The 21707-nt window shown below is 40.5% G+C and overlaps 1 protein-coding gene across 4 annotated transcripts in view; it reads right to left on the reverse strand.

The window, feature by feature from the left end:
* nfixb (nuclear factor I/Xb) overlaps positions 1–8206 on the reverse strand; it is a 105546-nt gene extending 97340 nt beyond the window's left edge. The window contains exons 1-3 of one of the 4 annotated variants that reach the window (XM_035526130.2): positions 7774–8206; positions 7293–7342; positions 733–816 (exon numbers count right to left, since the gene is read on the reverse strand). In XM_035526130.2, the coding sequence (XP_035382023.1) occupies positions 733–816; positions 7293–7295 (87 nt within the window). In that variant the 5' untranslated portion in view covers positions 7296–7342; positions 7774–8206. The remainder of the gene's footprint in view (positions 1–732; positions 817–7292; positions 7343–7773) is intronic. The other 3 variants (XM_081711066.1, XM_081711071.1, XM_081711067.1) reach the window with 3 other exon arrangements.
* Positions 8207–21707: the final 13501 nt, after the last annotated feature.

The following is a 21707-nucleotide window of genomic DNA, read 5'->3' on the forward strand; positions in this document are numbered from 1 at the left end:
CCACCAATCATGCCCTGCCATTTTCCCTCCATTTTCAGCTAACTCTGCACCCCAAGACACTCGATATGCCAGAGCAACCCAGATTTTCTCGGAGAAACTTGGCAAAAGCTATCCGTTGGAAACAAAAAGAAACAAAGACAAGAAAACCGGCTCCCAGCTCATTAGCTGCCCCATTTTCAGTCATCTATGAGCTTAGAGAGCCATCCCTCCATCCCTCCATCCCTCCCTGTCTCAACCCCTCATCCCACCAGCGTTTTATCCCATCCCCCTATTTTTATGAGCATTTTATTTTACTCCCTTTTCTGTAAACACAAATGAGCTGAGTGGAATTTTAAACAATGAGCCTTTTTTTTAGGTGTGTGCAGTCAATTTTAGAACTCTCTCACCTCCCCTTCCTTGTCTCCCTCCTTCTCTTCCCTCCATTTCGTCTTCTTATTTGATTCAAGTGTACTGCACATTATTGTTATAATTTTCGTTCCCACGAGAGAGCGGTACTTTGGCTGAGTTGTAATGTTTCTTCTTTTTCTGCTTTAAGTGTGTGTGGAAATAATGATGGTAATGGCTTGCAGCTGAGTTGTGAATGACATTATGACTGCGGTGTAATTATCAAGAGCATGAAAGTGGACACTCCATCACTGTAATTACAGCTGACTTAAATAACAAATCAATAATAACAACAATAAGGATAATAATAATTGCAATAATAGGGATAATAGTAATAGTGAAGCATACCCTGTAGGAATCAGACACTACAAAGCATTCTGGCATCCCAGGACCTCTGGATGGGTCTTCATTCACCAGAAAGGTTTCGGTGGCCTGAAATGTAATATAAAAGTCAAATCTCCATTATTGCAGTTTCTCTCACATCTTTTTATTTCTCATCAACATTATTTGCAAGATTATCCTAGTTATAATTCATTTACCAAAACAATGGCATATTTATATTTTTATAGAGTATCTTCCTGTCCAAATCACAAGAAAGATGCTGACATTAATCTCGTTGTTCAACAGTTATTATCTTGTAATCAACAACAAAAGCATTTCCTGCATCGTTTGTCCACACGGAGTTGCCCTGTGCTGGCTGTCCAGAGCAGCTGGCCCAGACATAAGCACATTGTACATTGCACATTGTACCAATATAAGCACACTTCCCAGGTACCAGTGTGGGCCTCAGTATGTGCCCGCCACATCTCTCAGCGGGTCACTCGATGGCCCCTCAATGCCCCTCTTTGGGTCGAGCACAGCCTAACCGGCTGTGTGCGGCTGGTCCCAGTGCTCACCTGCTGACTCCCCACTATAGCCGTGACTCATTTGGCATTGGGCAGGAGCGCAGCAGGGCCCTTTTCCCCACACGGCCGCCCAGGTGGTTTGTGTTGTCGGCAAGTGTCAGCCCCATTCACACCGAGTCATTTGTATGCTGAGGAAGAGCCATGGCCGAGCTGGCTGATTGAGATCTCTCTCCCACTATAGCCTCAACAGAGCTGCTAGACCAGGCAGCATGGCAGCACACAAAGCCAGGATATATCGAGCCAGGGAGCAAGAGCACTGTACCCAGGCCAGTGGGTTTCGAGCACAAAGTTATGTTTTCGAGCACAAAGTCACTGTTATGTGATCAATGTATAGCAGGAAATCTGTCCCAGGTCAGCAATGTTTGCCTAAAATTGTATGTAGCTATGTAAACATGCAGACCTATTTCATTACACAGGCAACTCTGATGAAACTTGGCTCAGTTTTAGGCTGAGACTGTAAAATCCCTGTGAATTTAACAAATCAGATAACATGCATTTGATTCAAACTTGAGCATGCACACACATGTTAAAAAGGTTCAGTCCACTGCCATATACTCTCATATAATAATACACACAACATTAACATAACGGACATATGCACAGGCACACACACGTACACCCACACCCACACCCACACACAGTGCACTATAATAAGTCCCAGACTCTGGCTAACCAAGCTGTGGCTGCTACACAAGCTATTCATATCCCCAGCACTGAGTGACTGCCTGCCTTTCCCTCCCTCTCCCTGCAGCCTCTACAAACCTCAGAATGTATAAACATGCGTTCGAAGGCTGAACTGATTAAACTGCACTGGTGCGTGATAACAATGCAGTACTTCTCAGTTACACAAAATTGTATCTCAACAATATTCCATCCAAAAATGAATCAGTGTGTGTACAGATGGCCATTTTGCTTTTGGAAGCAGGGTGTTCTTTACTGTGTTTGTCTTGGAGATCAACACTACAAGGCCAAGCTTAACCGTTACTTCCTCTGGTTAATTCCATAAGCTTTTCATGCCTCCCATGAACCAGCCAATTTCATAAAATCATCTGAAATTACTGTCAGAGTTCACATTGCATATCATGAATTTGCCTTTAAAAGACATAATATGATGAAAAATCTAATTTACATGATTGTCCAGTGGCCACAAGTATGGTCAATCATCCAAGGCAGGGCTGAGTTGGTACATTGCTAACTTAGCATTGCAGTGAAGCATTGCACAAGTAATGAAAGGTATTTTCTACTAATTTCCATGATGCACAATGCACACCAATATTGTAATCTATTTCCATCAGAAGATGCTGTGTGTTGAAGAACTGCCATTTAAAAAATTATTCTCTAAAATGTCAGAATGTTATTTTTTTACTATTGTAAAATATGAAGCATAATTACCTTCATATCCAACACATGCTTAAATATGTAGGGTGATTTACCTTTGCTAGCTGTCATAGTATTCCCATTCACTAAGTTATGTCTAAGTTTGATGCACATATGTGCATTCATGTTACATTGTTTCTGCACATGGTGAGAAATAGTGGCTTAAAATTTGACAAAAACATTTAAATTTGTACAAATCTATGTGAAAATAAAATACTGCTACCACTGCAATGTTCATCTGTTATGGAACAAATTAAATTCACAGTGCCAATAATTACTTGGACAACTCAATATCTGCTTTATAAATTGACATAATTTTTGGCATTCATGTGATAGATTTGGTGTGCACTTTACATCATTAGCTCCTGCTGCTTGAAGCAATGTTGATCCACTTTGCTTGAGGTAAGTGGAAAATCTGATTTGGTCAAACACTTGCTTTGGCACATTTTATGTGTGCTGCAAGATACCTGGAGAGCCATATGCAACTCTTGGCATATTGATTCCTTTTTCCATAATAATGGTAACTTTTACTTAATTAATTATCTTGAAACTGTTTATAAAAGACACTGATCACATACAAACATGACAGGGTCCTCAAAATGAGCTGTTTACATAAGCATCCTCATAAGGTGTTGTTTACTTAAGTGACAATGAACAGAGAGTTAGACTGAAAGATTGTAAACAAACATTCAACTGTCAACAGTGTCAACAGTCTTTCTCTCTCTCTCTCTCTCTCTCTCTCTCTCTCTGTGTGTATTTGTCTCCATCTCTCTCTGTCTAGATCCTGCTTAATTTGCTTACACACTTTAAAGAGGCATCATTTGTTTGATTCTGCACTGATCATTTGTTTGAGTCTGCCCTGATCACTTGAGTCTGCCCTGATCATTTGAGTCTGCCCTGATCGTTTGTTTAAGTCTGCCCTGATCGTTTGATGTCATCCCCTTTAGCACTGGCCTCCTTTTCCCTCTCTATGGGTTTTTTTATGGAGCATGGTATCAATTATATATACCATGCTTTTCTACATATATGCAGCATATGCCCAATCCATATGGCCAGCCCTCAGCAAAATGGCCTCTCTTAATTAATACATTCAAAGAAACAAGGCCCTGTGACCTACATGAGGATTCAAAGAACCTGATAATTAGGAAATGGTAAACAGAAATACTTAAAGTATGCTACTTCTATTTACTTGAGTTGTTAGATCTGTGGTCTGCAATAAAGATATAAGCCATCAGCAGCTAATGTAGTAATAATAAAAATTGCTGATTTGCTGCAAGCTCCCCTTGCTTCATAATACTTTCTCTCTCTCACACTCCCTCTCTCATTTACTCCCTCTCTTGCCCCCCCCCCCACAATGATTTATTTTAAACAGTATGTATGTAGATTGAGAGATGGCCCACTTGGCATTTAGTCATGGCAGTGAATAAATCAAAGCACATGGAGACAGCATAACCCCCCATCCATTAGCTATCCCTCCACTACACGAGCCCTGCTACACACATCACAACCCATGGGGCTGGCATGCAACTCTGACACACCAACAACAATTCTTCCTGTTTCTTGGGAATATTTCCTCAGATCATCATTGACTTCACCATCACCATCAACTCAGTAACAATCAACAACCCACTGTGATTCTCCCGCGCCTTTTGCAGATAGCACATTTCGAGTGGGTGAGTGGGAATTCACAGGATCTCTACATGCCCATTAACTCTCTCCAAACCTAGGTAATATGGCAAACCCATCAAAGACAAATGGGAGGGGGGCAGACTTGTTTGTTAAAAATTGCTGTGTGGAGGGGGGTGTATATAAAAGGAGAAATGTACGCTGTGTGAACACCTGCCAGGGCCACTTCAGGGAAAAATGCTGGAAAATGTGATATTTCATACCTGCATCTCTGGAGAGGAGGAAAGAAAACTGCATGGATGGGGGATATAATGGTGAAAGAAAGGGGGCTGTAGATGGGAGACTGCTTATTGTTTGTTGGCAAGGCCTGTGGAGCTATATGCTGCTATAATTTCCTTCCATAGAGGCAATATGGTTTAAAGTCATTGTAAAGTCCTCTCATGAAATATTATGGGGAATACAAAATTTGTATTGGATATGCAGAAGCCCTTGGTTTGTGCTGTTATTTTTAAGGTGGGGGGAGGGATGGTTCTGTCATATTGTATTCACACAAAAAAGCAGCAATAAGGATCAATGTATGATTACTTTTCCAGTATGTGAGTATGGCCTTAGCCATAATACTGAAACAGCGAGGTTTGTTGCTGGGCCATGGCACCATGCAGCACTGAACCATAGGGCACTAATATGATCTGTACTCGTACCCCTGTTGATATGACTATCCCATCTGTAGGGAGGGACAACCAAAGAGTAAATAAAAAAAATATTCTGAATATGTTTCTCATTTTCTGAAACATCTCTCATTTTCTCTTGGAGATGAGATAAATGTATCTTTGCTGCATTATGAATTGAACTTTCACAAAAAGGTCCACTAAATAATTGACAACACTCCCAATTCCAATTCTTCAAAAAGAACATAGTTGGACTTGTAGCAGGGCTACAATCCCTATTTTAGATATAGATAGGAAGCTTCACATTTTTGTAGCATCCACACATTAAAGTGAATAATAAGAAGACTACGTTGAGCTCCCACACATTCAGATGAGACTCAAACTGAGAGAGAGACCATTTGATGAAGGTGTATATTGCTGTGCCAACTCGACGCTTACTCTGACAAACATCCAATACCACAATAGTCTGAGCTGTCAGCTTTTAGCCATTAAAAGTTTACAGCTTTGATTGTTGTTTGGAAACAAGTAATTAAATGTGGCTCAGTCTTCGGGTTTTAAAGAGAAGATGATAATCCCAAGCAGAGCCCAGGACTGAATACAGTCCCTCGATTCCTTCAAAAAGTGGCCTATTTGGACATGTGCCATTTCAAAAAGCAAGTAAACAAATAATTATCCATATTTAAGCACTTTCATACTGGCCCGCCTGGAACTCATCAACAGCTTCAAGGTTGCATCTCATCTGCAGAACCAGCTGAACCTGAGTGATCCCAGCACCTCTCGCAGCTCCTGAGAGATCAGGAACCAAAAACCATCTTGTCAGGTCATGGCCTCTCTGACTTAAAGACACTGATGAACCAGTGTCCTTTTATTCTGATTTGTAAGGATGTGGATCACCCAGCTCTAAAGGAAAGCATCCTCATCAAGCTCAGGTCAGTTCTGACAAGTCAGACAACTCTTCAGATATTTAAAAAAAAAGGCAAAAAAAAGTCCCTGGAGGAAACTGCAGAAGAAATGATCTTCCAGTTCATTTAGGCAATGGTGGGTTTTAAAATGATGTGCAGAAAGACAGATTTGATCAGTGATTGCTTTGTAAAAGAGACAAAACATCTCCAGCTTTTGATGTTTAGTAGAAACAGACACAGCTACTGCTAGTTATAGACTGTTCACATTACATATTCAGGTTGGTTGGACTATACAAATTTTAGGGCATGATTAATCCAAAATGGTTTTCCCTCATATATTTTATTTCATTGTATACAAATTGTAGTCACCAGTAAACATAGAATAAGGGCACAGTCCTGATATGCAATGTGTAAGATAAAGGTTTAAAGCCATGTCATTGAAAATTAGTAGAATATTTCACTTGCGTTTGTGTGTGAGTGTAGCTATAGGTCTATAGGTCTATAGCTATAGGTAACTAGACCTAATATCTTCAGTAAAAAGCTAGGTGCAGTGTAGTGAAAAGGTAGTGTATCAGGCCCTCTGCAGAATTGACATAACTGTAACGTTTGAATGAATTGCACCCAGGGATTTAAAAAAAACAAAACAAAAACACGGCCTCTAGCATACAGTTTACTTCGACAGAGCAGAAACGGTCACTGTCACCCCGGGCCTTTTAGCTTCGGTAGGCTACATGTGACATACTGCGTTGTGACAATTTTAAGTGTTAGCATGCTACAAGTGTATGTGTTAGATAAGCTCCACATGATAGAAGTATAGATAGTTCATTGGAATTACGTTCTAAGTGTACTAACTACATAATTTTAAAAAAGCGCACTAGTACTAGTCAAAAACATTTTAAGATTCTGTTTTTATATCCTCTGTGTTAATAATTGGTAATATATAACAAGTCTGGTTAAACACACCAGCACAAACTTGGAAAAAGTAAAGGTGTTGCTTTTTTTGCTTTTCTTGGTGGTTAAATGGGTCCTACCTACTACCTGACAACTTAGGGAGCTACGTATTTTTCAAGCACTTATAGTGCGCTGGTTTAAACATTCAACTGCCTTATAAACATTTAGAGGAATCAGACGTGATATAAAATACTTGCGAATTTGAGAACATATTTTCTTCTATACACAGGCTAATCGACATCGTGCAAATAAACTCTACTACTTGATGTTGAATCAACGTAAGATTTGCATTGAACCAGAATACAAAACCTTTTGTGCTGTTTTACGTGGAGTTTGTGAGGTATCCTGAAGCAAGTGGAATGATATTCTAATGGCGCAGACAGTGCCTGGCATTAGAACAATGTATTTCATTTTGTTTTTACTTACTAACATCTTTAAATTATCAAAAAGAACAAATTGTTGATTTACACAGCACGTACCATTGTGGAGTGGGGATTACTGCCAACAGCCTCAAAGACCCATTTTCCTCCTTCAGAAAAAAAGTAAAAAAAAAAAAAAAAAAAAAAAGTGTGTGAGAGGGAGCGCAAATGACTTGGTTTCTTCGGTAACACCGAAAGCAAAAGAACCTTATTGCTGCACGCTCTTAGGGCCTCCGAACATTTTTGCTAAAATATCACTTTATACAGTATGCGAACTCCGTAAGAAGGGAATTATCCAAACTAGTTTTTCAGTTGCATGCGCTGTGTTTCTGTCCTCTGTCGGTAAGCGTTACTTTGCTCAAATTGTGAGCTGCGGCACCGGGACTTTGAGGGAGTGCTGGGTGCAGCAAGGGTGACAGATATCGTCCCTTCCGCCCTCCAAATTACCCCGCGCGGTAAGTCGTTCGCGGCCACAACGTGTAGTCAGCGACAGCGGCGAGATCCTGCCATTCGCCACAGTCAGCGAGAAGTTTCTGCTTACGTTGTTTCAAATCAGCTGTCGCGAACTCAGTCTCCCGGAGACTTCAGCCGTATCGGCGCTCGGTCTCCATCCTTTTCACCGGGAACTCTTCACCGTGGATCTCTCTTTGAATTCGCGGGACCTCCTGCTCTTCACTGTACAGACGAAATTATAGAGAGGACGTCATTTTGGGCGCAGTGGATATTGCGAAATCACAGCTCACGACGCATTAAAGAAATGCACTTTGATGCCAAGCGAACGACAATGACGCGCTAGTGCTGAGCCGCGCACGTCTAAATTCTATGAAATAATTGTAATAAGAAACAGAGTAGCTGCCAAAAAAGGTGAGACCCGGTCCAACGGTGAGTCGAGTCGTGGCCGTGGATGACGGTCGGAGACGTGCAATAGCTTGTGAATTATTAATAACCAAGAGCGGTTCACAGTCTGTCGTGTTCAGTGTGTAACCAGAGCGGCAGTTGGGGGTTTAAGGGAATTAAACACGGGCTTGGAGTAAACCATGGACGGCAGGGGATTACCATTCACCGGTAACAGCATAGCATAGCGGCAGAACGAGAGAGAGGGAGGGTGAAGAGAGAGACAGAAAGAGAGAGAGACGCCAAAGAGATAAGTGTAAGGAGTTTATCGTATGATTAAGATATTAAACTGTGAACTCCTGCAACCAATGATAAGTTAACTCATATGCAAACTACAGCGTTCGACAGTGGACTGACCATACACGTCGACACTGACTGACAGGATCCCTTCTTATTTAATAGTTCCCGTGGGAATACACTGAATAGCCATACATATAAACGATCGGTAGTAGAACAAAAGATGGCATGTGGTTATCATTACAACGTATAGTGAGCAGCCTAGATGAAGCACTGAAAAACGGTAAAGTAGAACTTGTGTGGAGCGAAAAGTAGCCTACATATTTCAGAGAGTGACTCTAAAAGTATCCTAAGCCATAGAACACTTTAAATTACGAATTTAAAGCATTCTACTTTGTAGTACGTTTTGCCCAGATTATGGTGTACCGAGTGTTTTCATAATCGATTTTTCTAAAGGGTGTGGGGCTGACCAGTTTAAAGTGATCAGCACAGGCAGGACTGGTTTTAAACAGGGGGCGCCCGATAAAATGTTTCTGCAACTGTAGACCGCTCGTTGGAAATGTGCTGTAAAACAAAAGATGCCATTGAAAACGCAGTCAAGTGCTGCTGTAATTTCAGAAATACTCGAAAGAGAACAAACCTTAGAAAAAAAGGTTAAACTCCTAGCAAATTAAGTGAAGTAGTATACGGTGCTGAAATGTATTGATAAATTGTGATGGACCTATTCATTGTGATATTTTACAAATCTATATAATTCAAATAAAGCCAAAAATGAATGTTCTCATGTGTCCTTTATGAGAGCAATATAAATCCGTATACGTGTCATGTATTAATCGTTTGGTTCCGGCCTTTAACAAGAAAGTAAAAGTGTAGTCTAACGTTTGGGCTTCTTAATAAAATACATGTACCAGAAGAATACATTCAGATACTACTTATTTAAAATCAGCAGCGTTTCAGTCCAAATTGTATCATTAATTAAGCAGGCTAAAAACAGAGGTGAAACTATAACCTACGTTAATGTAACGTTTTTGTCTTACCAATGAAGTCATAGCCTTTATTGAATTGTTCGCCGAGTAATTATCTCGTCTCCCTTAAGCTGTCTTGGCACATGCAAAGGTCATTTGCTTAGGTGAAACTGAAAAGTTCATGTCACCTGAGCCCCACTGTAAAACACCTCCCTTATACCATTAGAATAGACTATTCTAAAGTCACATTCAATATGACCCTGATCGTACATTATAACGTACACGAATTTAACAGTATACTCGCTTTCTTTGAACCAAACTTAATATACAAAATTATTTGGGGCTACACCAGAGAATAACACTAGCTACATCGAAGGTTCTTTTAAGAGGTAAACCGTACAACTTATTTGTTTGTCATCAAGGGGTTAGCTATATTGATATTCACACGAAATAATCTTTTGAAAATAAAATATACAAACCATTTAGCATTTATTTACACAGTTAAAATACACAGGTAAGATAGCCTAAAGACCATATTAGGTAATTCCATAATATTTAGGCTAGGCTTTGTTTATGATATAATAACAATTTATCAGTAAATGCATGCTATTGTTGTTTTAATAGTGAAATACTAGTTTTTTTTAATAGCCTGCTAGTTATATGGGGAAGAAATGCTTGGTGAAGGCCTGTTGTGTGGGAAAGATGGTGTTATAAGCAAATATTTGCAGATGTGGGACCTGTAGCGAACAGACTTGTGCTTAATTTCCAATTAATGCAAGCAACTACCTTTACGAGAAAATGAGACAATACTAGCAAATATATGTACACCAACACATTTTCAAATTAATTAGGACATAATTCCTTAAATTTGCCTATGTCGCAATAAGAAATTGAATTCCACACAAAATTGTGAACATATGAACAAAAAAATAATTGTTCGTTTCACCAAAGGTATTTGACTATGAACAGCGATAAACTAAAGAATAATGTATCAAATAAAGTAAAATGTAACATCACTCCCTATCTCGCTATAACATTATTTTGACGATGACAGATGAATTGGACGATCACTCTGGCTAGTTACTGCTTCTAACCTGTGGAGTATATTTAAATCCTTTTTGGACAACATTAAGCTATTCTTTTTTTCATAACACTACCTGCGCTTTATTTATAATACAGTATTCATAATATCAACTTGGGTATTTGTCATTTATAGGCATAGCCATTGTTATTTAAATGAAAAGTACAAAGCCATTTACAGTATTAAAGTAAAGCTTAATGTGCTGTCGTATTTAAATTATGTAAAATGTAAAAACAAAAACATCGAAAACGTTTAAAGTTGGCTTACCTTGTAACTGTCAAATTATTATTATGAATTAATTTATTACACTATAGACATATGGTGCTTTGTTCATTTGCATGTCTGTGCGCTACAGGTTAAGGTTTCGTTTTTCTTTCGTTCTTTCTTTTTTTCTCAAATATCGCTGTATGAATTTTCGTAGACTACAACATTATTTAGAGAAATAATAATGAAACAAAAAAAGACAACTGGTGTGGTCTTACATTTGCATTAAATTGCCCAGTTAAACAGGAATAAACTAATCAACGAAATTGTATAGATTTTTAGGTAAGTAGTCTGCATTTGAAAATAACTGGTTTATATTGAAAATAACTCGATCACAATTCAATTCCTTTAGGAAAAAAAAACAAAACTTTAATTGATTAGACTTATGAGCCCAAAAATACACAGTCTGTAAATAATTAGAGAAACACAGCCTGCCTGCAGCATTGTACATTAGAACCTACCTTTTTTTTGCGGTTGCAACGTGGAGAAGTGGCATCATTCAGGGTTTCAGAAATTAACGAAAGTGTGTCTTCCAACATATTAGGTCATCATAGACTGAGCATTTTCACCTTCAATATTTCTTCTCAGATTTAGCCTACTCTATAACCTAATTTTAACATTTGAAAAAACTTTAAAGGCACATATTAAAGAAGAACAATATCCATTTATTTTTCAACGGCTATCCACCTTAGTTTGCGTTTATGACCAGAATTATTTTAGAATATCATGAATGCGTTAGTTGTGTGGCAATAGCACTGTTTCATTTTTTTTAAATACACATTTTTTTACAGTACATGGGATGGCAGAGAAGATGAGGCCTGCTTAACCTTAAAAATAGCCTGTTACAAAATCTCTTGGGATGAAAGCCTTCTAACAGAATTACTCGGAGGTTTCATTAAGTTTCGGTTCATACCTTAGACCCTGTTGAAAATGTTTTGGTTTCTACGGATTAAGCCCTACTGAATCTTTCTTCCAATTTAATTAATCAGATACTAAAAGTATTGATTAGTCCCATACGATTTGATTGTTGTCATGACAGATTTTATGCAATGGCCTAATACAATTTATTAGCAAATTAGAATGTCTTCTTTGCTGTTGTGTGTGCATACCAATTCCCAAAAACTCGTTTCGTCTCATATTCTTCGCCATTCCAGAAAGACTAGGAGCGGCCAGGGCGGATGGCGCAATGGTCACTATAGCCACTTTAAAGTGTATTGCACTTAACATTCAAACGTATGCGCTTGCATGTCCAAATAGGCAGATACAGGAGAACATAGAAGAAACAGACTTAAACGGTTGCGTACCCTACGCATTAAATTCAGCATATTAAATATATAAACTATTTAAAATAGATAATGGTGGCCATTAAGGAGAACCCGCTACGATGCACATATCAAATCTCAAAAAGAAGCCTTTAATTTTGATATTACGAAGAGAAGTTTAATCTACAAATTTAATCTGCATAAGGTCTGCTTCAGTTAGGGCCTAAAGCCTGCGCGCAGAGGGCGTTGTTTGTGCAGTCTATACCGAATTTGCTATAGGCCTACCGAGCTACTTGGCTTACGTTTCACCTCCACTTACCCGCCTTCAATTTAGCGAACCTACTCTAAAACAGTCTGGGCTGAAAAGAGAACCGTGAACCGGGATTCAGCTAAGCAACGAGACGGTCAGGAATGCTGACCTTGGCGAGCACACGGGGCCAATGGATGAGATGGCGCGCCGCTCGAATCCCGAACCGAAGACTTTCCTTCACCTAAACATTCGAAACAAATGTACTGCGTACCGTGCAGGGCCGTTATTACATGCGTCTTCTTGCTGCCAAAAATACGGTGGCTGGCAAGCAAAATGACATATTTCAGAATATGATGCCCAGCCAGAAGAAAAAACAACTTTGCTTAAGAAGAAATCCTGTTTTACCACAAGAAGTACGTAACATTAATCTTAAACTGAAAGCCGTGGCCTAATTGAATTTTCAAAGTGGCTTTCATGTTAAAGGTAGGTTATAACCTACATTTCAGTGTCCCAAGACACTATACAGTTAATTTGGCAACCGCTGAGTAAGCTTTGAAACCACCCTGAAAATTGTAATCAAACGTAGCACGATAAGACGCGGCGAGATCAGTGGCCTGGCTTAAGAATCACTTAACTACATCTGGTTAAGCTTCACTGAATTTAATAATCTTTTTTTATACACCTGTAAGTTAATAGTGGTGCCTAACATGTTCAACCACTATAACGTAACTCAAAGCTTAATCAGTGCATGGCTAAGGCAGCATGGAAAAAGATATATGGCCACAATGCTGTAACAAAGATATAAGTCCCAACCACGCCAGGTAGAACGTTCCCGGACATCGATGAGTTAAACAACAGAGACCAGCGTTATGATTGGTCAACTGTAGCATGGCTCCATCGGGATTGGAGCAAAGTGTGGCTATCCCACCTTATCAGGCTCGCGCACAGCACTGCTGCAGGAGAACGAGTCTCCGGAGAGCACGCCTGCGAGCAGTCAGCTTATCTTACACCAGCAAGAAGGGTTTATACGTCTGATTAAGTGTGTGTGTGTGTGTGTGTGTGTGTGACTAAGAAAGAGGAAATCATAGATGGACAGAAGGGTGTATGCTTGAGTTGGTGAATGAGTGAGTGAATGAATGGGTCAGTAAGAGAGAAAGTGTGAGAGTGAGAGCTGTGTATGCTGATCAGTTTATTTTGTATTTTATGTCCTAAATTGTCCATCTTGGATTAGTAAAATGCATTATCTATATGGGTCTGGTGTGCGCATTTGTGTTTATTTAAATGTATCTACATATTGACCTATACTTTTATAATAAGGTGCTAAATAAACTTGACTGAATAGAGCATTGCGAGCATTGCTCACTGAAACCAGTTTCAGCTTACTGTTCTCAATGCTTATATATGAGCACAATAACAAAGGCCATGAATAGCACGTCTACTACACAGACAATAACTGTTCATTTAAAAAAATGTTCACCTGATTTGGTTTATGAGAAATATTTCCATTGTGGGTGAAGTGATTTGTCCAAAAACAAAATGCATTATATGTTGAAACAACATTTACTAAAATATTTTTAAGCATGACCTCTGATGCATATAAAGATAAAGATTTTATAAAATTTCAGATCAAATGTCTGAATGTAGGGAATGTATGTGCGTGTAACGATGCATGTGCATGTGTGACGCTGCAGCAGTGCTGAGGCTGGGTAAGATCCAGGCGGGTGTGGGGAGGATGTGAGGCTTAAGGGGCTGGGGGAGCAGGGGGAGCAGGGGGAGCAGGGTTGTCCTCCCCTGGAGAGACAGAGAGGAGGCCTGCTGTAATCTGCTTTCCTGGCTCCCCATGAAAGAAAGAGAGAAGAGGACACACCAGAGACTGGCCCCGTCAGATCCACCACTCCCCCAACTCTAGCCACCCTCATCTGGTAGCTCTCGTTACCGTTCTCCCTTTTCCTCCATCCTCACACACAGGTCTGTCCCACTCTGCCCATCTCGGCCTAATCTGGTGTTCAGCCTTTACTTCTCTTTTTTCTACCTCGTCCATCCTTTCTTTCATTGTTTCAATTCCACTTCTTTCTTTCTCTCTCCCCTCCCTCTCTTCTTCATTTCCTCATTCCTTTTCAACCTCTTAGATTTGACCACATTCTTAATATTTATCTACTTTTTTCCTCAAACACTCTATCCATAATGAATCCATCACCAAGACCATGCTACCTTCTCTGGTTCTGTGTTATCCACAAGTTGCCAGGCCTCTGTTCTCTCCAGTTCTCTAGGGCCTACAACATTACCACCATCATATCCATACATTACATTCAAATCCTTTTCTTTTTTCCATGGACACATCCTCATCTGAATGAGCACTTTACCAGCATCTAATCTGTGCCTCGAGCCTCATTCATTGACAGACCATTTTGTCAGTAAATGTGAGAACCATAAATTGAATTACTCAAAAAGCTGCCTTTGTGAATGAAGATTTTGGTTCAGATTCAGACATTTTATGTCGCTTTGATGATCTTCCAAATACCTAGTGCTCTGGAATAATCACAACATTTTATAGGACCATCACTCTTTTTCTATTGCCTCTCCCACTCTCTCTTTCTCTCCATGTCAGTTTCCTGTGCTCTTTCACACCTCAAAGATGAGAGTCTTGTTTGGTGGAACCAGGCCATGGGCTCTGGTCTGCTGCTTGGTCTATTCTCCCCCTCTCTCTCTCTCTCTCTCTCTAACACACTAGCTTTCATTCCCTCTTCCCCACCCCACAACCTCCACTCTGTCAAGGGGAGGGGCTTCCTTGGCAGTTCCAGGCTCTGTTTGGTAGAGTGGATCCAAGTGAACATGAATATTCATGAGTCAGCTCCCTCCCCTTCCCTAATGCCACGGCAACACTTGGTAGGAGCACATGGCGGGACAGCTGTTGCAGGCCATGCCAGGCATCTGTGCACAGAAAGAGTGAGATAGAGGGTGTACAAGAGAGAGAATGAGAAGACAGTGGGATGGGCATGTGAGAGGAAGCACTGATGGACAGATGGATAGATGGACAGATCAGGAGAGGGCAATGTTAAGGTGACTCTGAGCTCCAATCAGGGTTACATAGTGCAGAGTAAGAAGGGAGCCAGTGAACTTATGCTGGTAAAGATAGAAGAATGAGGTCAAAGTCATAGGAGCAGATAGTGTGACACCGGAGATGCCAACCAGAGATAAAATAAGCATGAGGCGTATCCCAAAAGCACCATAAATGTTTCTCACCATAGCCATGAGGCTGCATCTTGCTTTTATGAGTGTTCAGTTCAGTTTACAAGGCTTGTTTCTACCACATTAGAAGTAGGGTTAGCAGACCCAGGCCATCTTCAAATGGAAAGTGGAAACTGCACTAGTAAGCCATTCCCCTAGCAAACAACACCCTGTCCTCACAGCTCTCTGTGTTGAACAGTTCCAGCTCTTGCATACAACCCATGCACCTTTCCCCAGACCTGCTCGCAAACTCAGGGGGCTCAGTTTTAGTTAGCCACACACGCGCGCCCATAACACCGGCATCTGTGCTGTCCTACATAGGCTCTCATCCAGCAGACTGTGTGGCAGTGCCCAGGGGGCTTGAAACATGTCAGCTCCCCTGATAAAACACTGCATGCAGAGCTTGTTCTCAGATCCCCTCCCCCCCATCTGAGGGACAACTGGAGTTAGGCTCTGCCCCATGTGTCTCTTCCCCTAATTAATTAGGCTTAATTGAAAAGAGATAGTGTCACAAAACTGTTCATGTATTACATGGTTAATATATGACAAACTGTTTAAAATATTAACATTAAGCCTCTGGTAGCTAATGGCTGATAAAATGTGTGCATGTGTTCAACTTTGTTTATGTTGTATACATTTAAAGTAACTGCCAATAAAGAGAATAGGTGAAAGAACCCCAAAACCTATTAAAACCCAATCCAAAATACAATCACTATTATTTTGATGGAAAACAACAGTTTAACTAACTTTAACTAAAAAGCTCATGTTTAAGTAGGCCTAAGTCTGAAAAAAACAAGAAATTATAAGGTATTGACTTATTATCTGTAGTGATGCGCAAACTATTTAGCACATCAAACATGTGGAAGCAAAATGGGCCTCTTCAAGATGAACAAGTAAGGCCATTTGCTGGTTCAGAGAGGACCTTAGAAAGGAATTTAACATACAGGTAAGCAACGTCTGTGTAATGGCTTCAGCTGTTTCACAGTGTCTTATATCATTAATCATGACCACTCGAGCAATCAGGGAAAGCCAGCAGCAAATCTGAGCCTTAACTACACATGAGAATACAATTATTACCGTACACCACAACTCTCCACAGAGACACTGCCATCAAAGCTATTGCAGGCAGGCAATTCTGTGTTCAATCAGTTCGAAATGCGAGGTATGGAGGGATAGAAAAAGAGGGAAAGGAAGGGAGAGAGAGGAAGAGCAGTCATACCATCAGCCACGACCTGGCAGAGAAGTCGTAACACAGCTGCCACCTGAGCCCTGGGTCAGCCTGTCTGTTCACTGCCATTCCTGTGCTTTCCCGCCAAAAAAAATAGGAAGGAGGAAAAAAACCCCAACAACAGCAACAACAAGGATCCTCTTCTTTGGATGGCAGAAAATTAATAAATAAAAGGAAAAAACACGCAGCAAACACCAATCAGAAGGACTGCACTAGCAGGATGCGAGCATGCCTGTGTTTGCATGTGTGAGTGTGTTAGATGTGTGTGTATGTGTGTGAGAGAGAGAGCGAGAGAGAGAGAGAGAGATGGAAAGAGGACATTGACACAGAAAAATGCCAAGATGTGCTATCCAAGCAGCTGCAGCCATCCAGAGCCTCTCCAAGCAGGCTGCCATGTCCAGGCTTACAGACATACCAGCCCTGTGCAGCCAACCCACGCAGGGCTCTGGGTGTGATGCGAGTTTTTCTGTCGACATCAAAATATTTACTTTGAGGGGTGCATTTGCAGTTGAGAATGCAATACTGCTGATGTGCTGATATATAAATGTGTGTATGAGTGAGTGTGTGTTTCCTGGAGGGAAAGAGGGAGAGAAAAAGGCCACTGGGCAGAGGGAAATTACTGTTCTGTTCTTGTACATTCACTACAACTTTTCAGGAAAAATGAGGAAAAACATTTTATATTAAGAGCTGAAAAATGAACCTCTACTCAAGAAATTTGTTTCAGGTACCACTGAGCACACTGGTACCATTGGTAAATAAACTGACAAATGATAAATAATCTGTTGTCAATTTTATTGTTCCTAGCTTGGTTAATTCTTTTTAATTTTTTAATGAATTCCTCATTTGTGCCAGTAACATCCATGCATTCAGCCATTACACATTATATATCAGCAATGTATTTTTATATTCAATGAACATGTTGGTATTTCAGGCAAAACCACTAATGGCTGCTATTTCTAAATGATTTGAGAACAAACTTTCAGGCAGAACAGGTAAACTGCAGAGAAATCTCCACAACTCCATTTTCTGATGTGGTATCAATAAACAAACACAAAACACCAAATTTACTATCACACATACACACCATCCAATTTATTATCAAACCTAATTAACTAGAAACACCTTGTAGGTGTGGAGTATTCTGTTGTATATGTTACTATGCACAATTTACATTTGCCATCTTTCAACTTGATGTCACCAGTTTCGTTCTGACTACTGGATAACTGTTGGTAGGGGACTGTTGGGTGGCAGACAGCTCTCACGCCAGAAGAGGCATTCACATGTGGAAACATTGCAGGCTACAGTCTCTCCAGTGCTACATCCACCATCATGTCTTTGACACTGCAGGATACAGTCACACCAGTGCTACACCCACTCTTGTGTCTTTGTCACTGCAGGGAACAGTCACACCAGTGCTACACCCACTCTTGTGTCTTTGTCACTGCAGGGAACAGTCACACCAGTGCTACACCCACTCTTGTGTCTTTGTCACTGCTGTGTTGAGAGTGGGCTGCCATCTAAATATGTTTGGTCAATTGTCCACTGGAGATGAACAGTAATGCCACAGGATGCCTAACAAATTACACATTTTAAGAGATGAGTTACACTGAGTAATTGTACACCTAAAAAATGTACCTAAAAGGGTTGCATATCCAAGAAAGCATGTAGTGAGTGAAGGTGCGATGTGTTTCAAATAAGGTGAGAATGTAAAAACTATTAATGAGTGTGAAATTTAAAGCAAGAATAAATATAGCCTAAGCACAGCTATATTTAAACTGATGCCAGACGTACTAACCCAAGTGGTGTGCGCGCGCACACACACACACACACACACACACACACACACACACACACACACACACACCTTGAATATATCCTTTTCTACAACTAGAGTGACAGGTTGTCTTCCAAGGTCAGTTCACGAACACCTGTTGCTCAGAATGTTCAGAAACTGGCCGTGGAAAAAATATTCATGGTAATTCCAAGAATCTTACAAAGTCTTCAGTTGTGCTCAAGAACAAGGCAGAGGATTCTCTGCTGTGCGCCAACTCATGCCTACTGCTGTCCATGTTCACCAATGACTAATGGGCAGAGTGCTGAGGCTGGGAAATGCCTGTCCACTGATGGCCTTGCACGTGAGTGGAGCCAGTGAGGGCTCCCACGCAGTCCTGTGAGGGACGTGGGGGGAGATGCGGCGGGTGTGGGCGATGGGCCCCCGGGGGTCAGATGAGCGGTAATTATAAGCATGGTTCCAGGGCGATGGCTGACACTGTCCAGTCTGTGTTTGGCACAGCTCCCCAGTGTAAGGGAATTAAAACGCGCTAGACAACCCCCCCCCCCACGGCCTGGGATGTGTTTGGAGCTGGCACTGAGCTGCCGTGGCCTCAGAGAGGGCCCTTAACAGAGGGAAGTGCCTCAATGCCTAGATGACCCAGGGTAATATGGAAATCAACGGGTGAAGGGGGGCCGGGAGGACTGCAGACTGGAGACTCTTCAGTATACCATTTACACACGCACACATACACACACACACACACACACACACACACACACACACGAAACTCACTTAGACTAGGCCTGCCCAGTGTTAATTCCTGCCAATAATTAATGAGCGCTAGCTACTCAAGAGCCTTCCCACCCTGCTAACAAATGTACCATTAAAAAAAGAAGAGTTAATGGACTTCACATACATGTTCTCTCCTAAGACTGAGGCATGCTTAGCACCTACAGTAAGACCTTGATGTTCGAGAAGCTGAACAGATGTACAGTCTAACAGGTGTAGAGACAGTGGTATGATGTGGAGAAGCAGTCTTATGGCCACTGATGGACAGTAGCAGAGATGGTGGAAGATGATCAGCATTGCATCCTAGCTTTCACTGCAAAACACCATCAATTTTTCCATTTCTGCTGAAGTGCCCACCATGTGTCTCGGCTCCATTTAGAGCCAGGTTAAATTTGTGAGTTGAAACATGAGATACTAAAATCCTTGACTTTATCTGCTCTGCTGGCCAGTCTCTAAAACTCTCTACTGGCCTGTTTTGTGTACCCACTGGTTTCACTTATTAAGTTTCAAAGGTTTCTGGGCAACGTGGGTTATTCAAAGGGGGAAAAAAAAAGTTACTAGGCATTTTTTTGGCACACCATTGCTCGTTTCTTGCCCAGGACGAGAAGGTTACCATGGCATCGTTGGGCACCTCATAAAGCAAATCATTGTTGGGGGTTGGTGTGTGTGTATGCGCGTGTGTGTGAGTGCCACACTAAATGCCCAAATGCCATGCCAGCATCCTCCAAATACTAAAGGGCACTTGGTGACGCCAGCTTGGTTTTCATACACACCGTCTCCCTGCTTCTTTCTTTCTCACGCAAATTTTTCATCTGCCCGTCTATCGGGCTTCTCCAAAAATGTCACTGGGTGCCCCTCTCACCTGTCAAACTGCAGAGGCCTATCATTAAACTCACTTGATTGAGCCCTGGTTATGCTATTAACAATATCAACACGTTCACATATGTGAGAGAAATCAAGCAGAAAATGTAATCCAGGCTGGGAGGTACAGAACCCTGCTGCAAGGGGGAGAGTTGCTTGGAGAGTTTTAATAGCTCTGATCTATTGGGGACTTTTTAAAATTCGGTTCTGTTGCCAAATAAGCCTCATGCATCCTATCTGATGAATTCAGGTACTATATCAGAATACTTTATACACAGACAGAACAGTAGTTAGTTGTTTGGATAACTCGCATAATAATAATAATAATAATAATAATAACTACAAACATAAAAAAGAAGTGATCATAAATGTATATTTTCTATAAACCTAAATTCAGGTGTAGTGTCACCCTAAAATAATCTGAGTTAAAAAGTATACTGCCATACTAACTAATATATTACATACATACATACATACAGACATACAGACATACATACAGACACACACACACAGGTTATATATACTACAAATATCAGCTTTTCTCACAAAAACCCAGGAAATGTCTTCCACTACTCATTAATAAAAAATAAAACACTTCAGCCAGAAATATATGCTCCAGCTTTTGGGGGGTTTTTGCGGTTTTTTTGGTTTTTTTTACTGATTTTTATATTATGCTACTTTTCACTGTTTTTAAAAAAACATTATACTACTTTTGTATTGATTTCTTCATTATTTACTTTCTTTTACAATTGTATTATATTATACCCTTAATAATTCCTTGAATATTAGCAGCAGCATGGAAACCCTTGTATTCTGTGTATGCGGTACAGAAGACCAGATGTTTTAGTTTCTCAACTGCTGTTCTGAATTTCATCCAACGTTTAGGAAAGCTTGACTAAATCCACTCCTTTACTGTTACAGTTTTAGGGTAACTTACAAACTAGTTTGATTACAAACTATTGTACCTGAACCACGGTTTTGAAACTGGGGCCTGAACCACAAAACCGAAAGTCACAATATAACGCAAACGCTTGCACACCACCCAGTGTAGTATGACTAGGCTGAAAAACGCTGAAGATTAGATTTGTAGTAGGTCTACCCGTTGCAGTCTAATGTTAGACACAATTACTCCAAAGTCTGCGGGACAACGTAAAGCAAGGAAAACCGATGTTAGATCCAGTGACTCCTGAAATGTAATACAACGTTGCATTTAAAACCACATACTGAGAGCAATTAGTAAATAAATACATAATAGAACATAAAGAAAATAAGTAGGTTTAGAGTTCATTTATAAGGTATTCATATTAATTTGTCGGCTGTACATTTTTCATACTAGTGGTTTGTTGTCCTTTAGTTGCGGGAGATATTAGTCTATTCTATTTAATCATTTAGAAGTAAACATGTTTTCGTCTGGCCAACAAATTGATACTGATAAAAGAAGAAGTTATTTCACAATAGGCACAATCAAGAAATAATATTGTATCTTTTGTCCAAAGAGAGAAATATTTTCCATGTCTCCTGGCCTGACTATTAGCGAAGAAAGCACAGATTTGATTTTGAGACCTTGGTTGTTACAAATAATGCCATATCACGAGTTAGGGGAATGCGGAAACAATTTGTCGCTTACCCCAAATATCTGCGC

Source organism: Electrophorus electricus, chromosome 3 (assembly GCF_041902795.1).
Source record: "Electrophorus electricus isolate QZ-2024a chromosome 3, ASM4190279v1, whole genome shotgun sequence".
In the NCBI taxonomy this organism is placed as follows: domain Eukaryota; kingdom Metazoa; phylum Chordata; class Actinopteri; order Gymnotiformes; family Gymnotidae; genus Electrophorus; species Electrophorus electricus.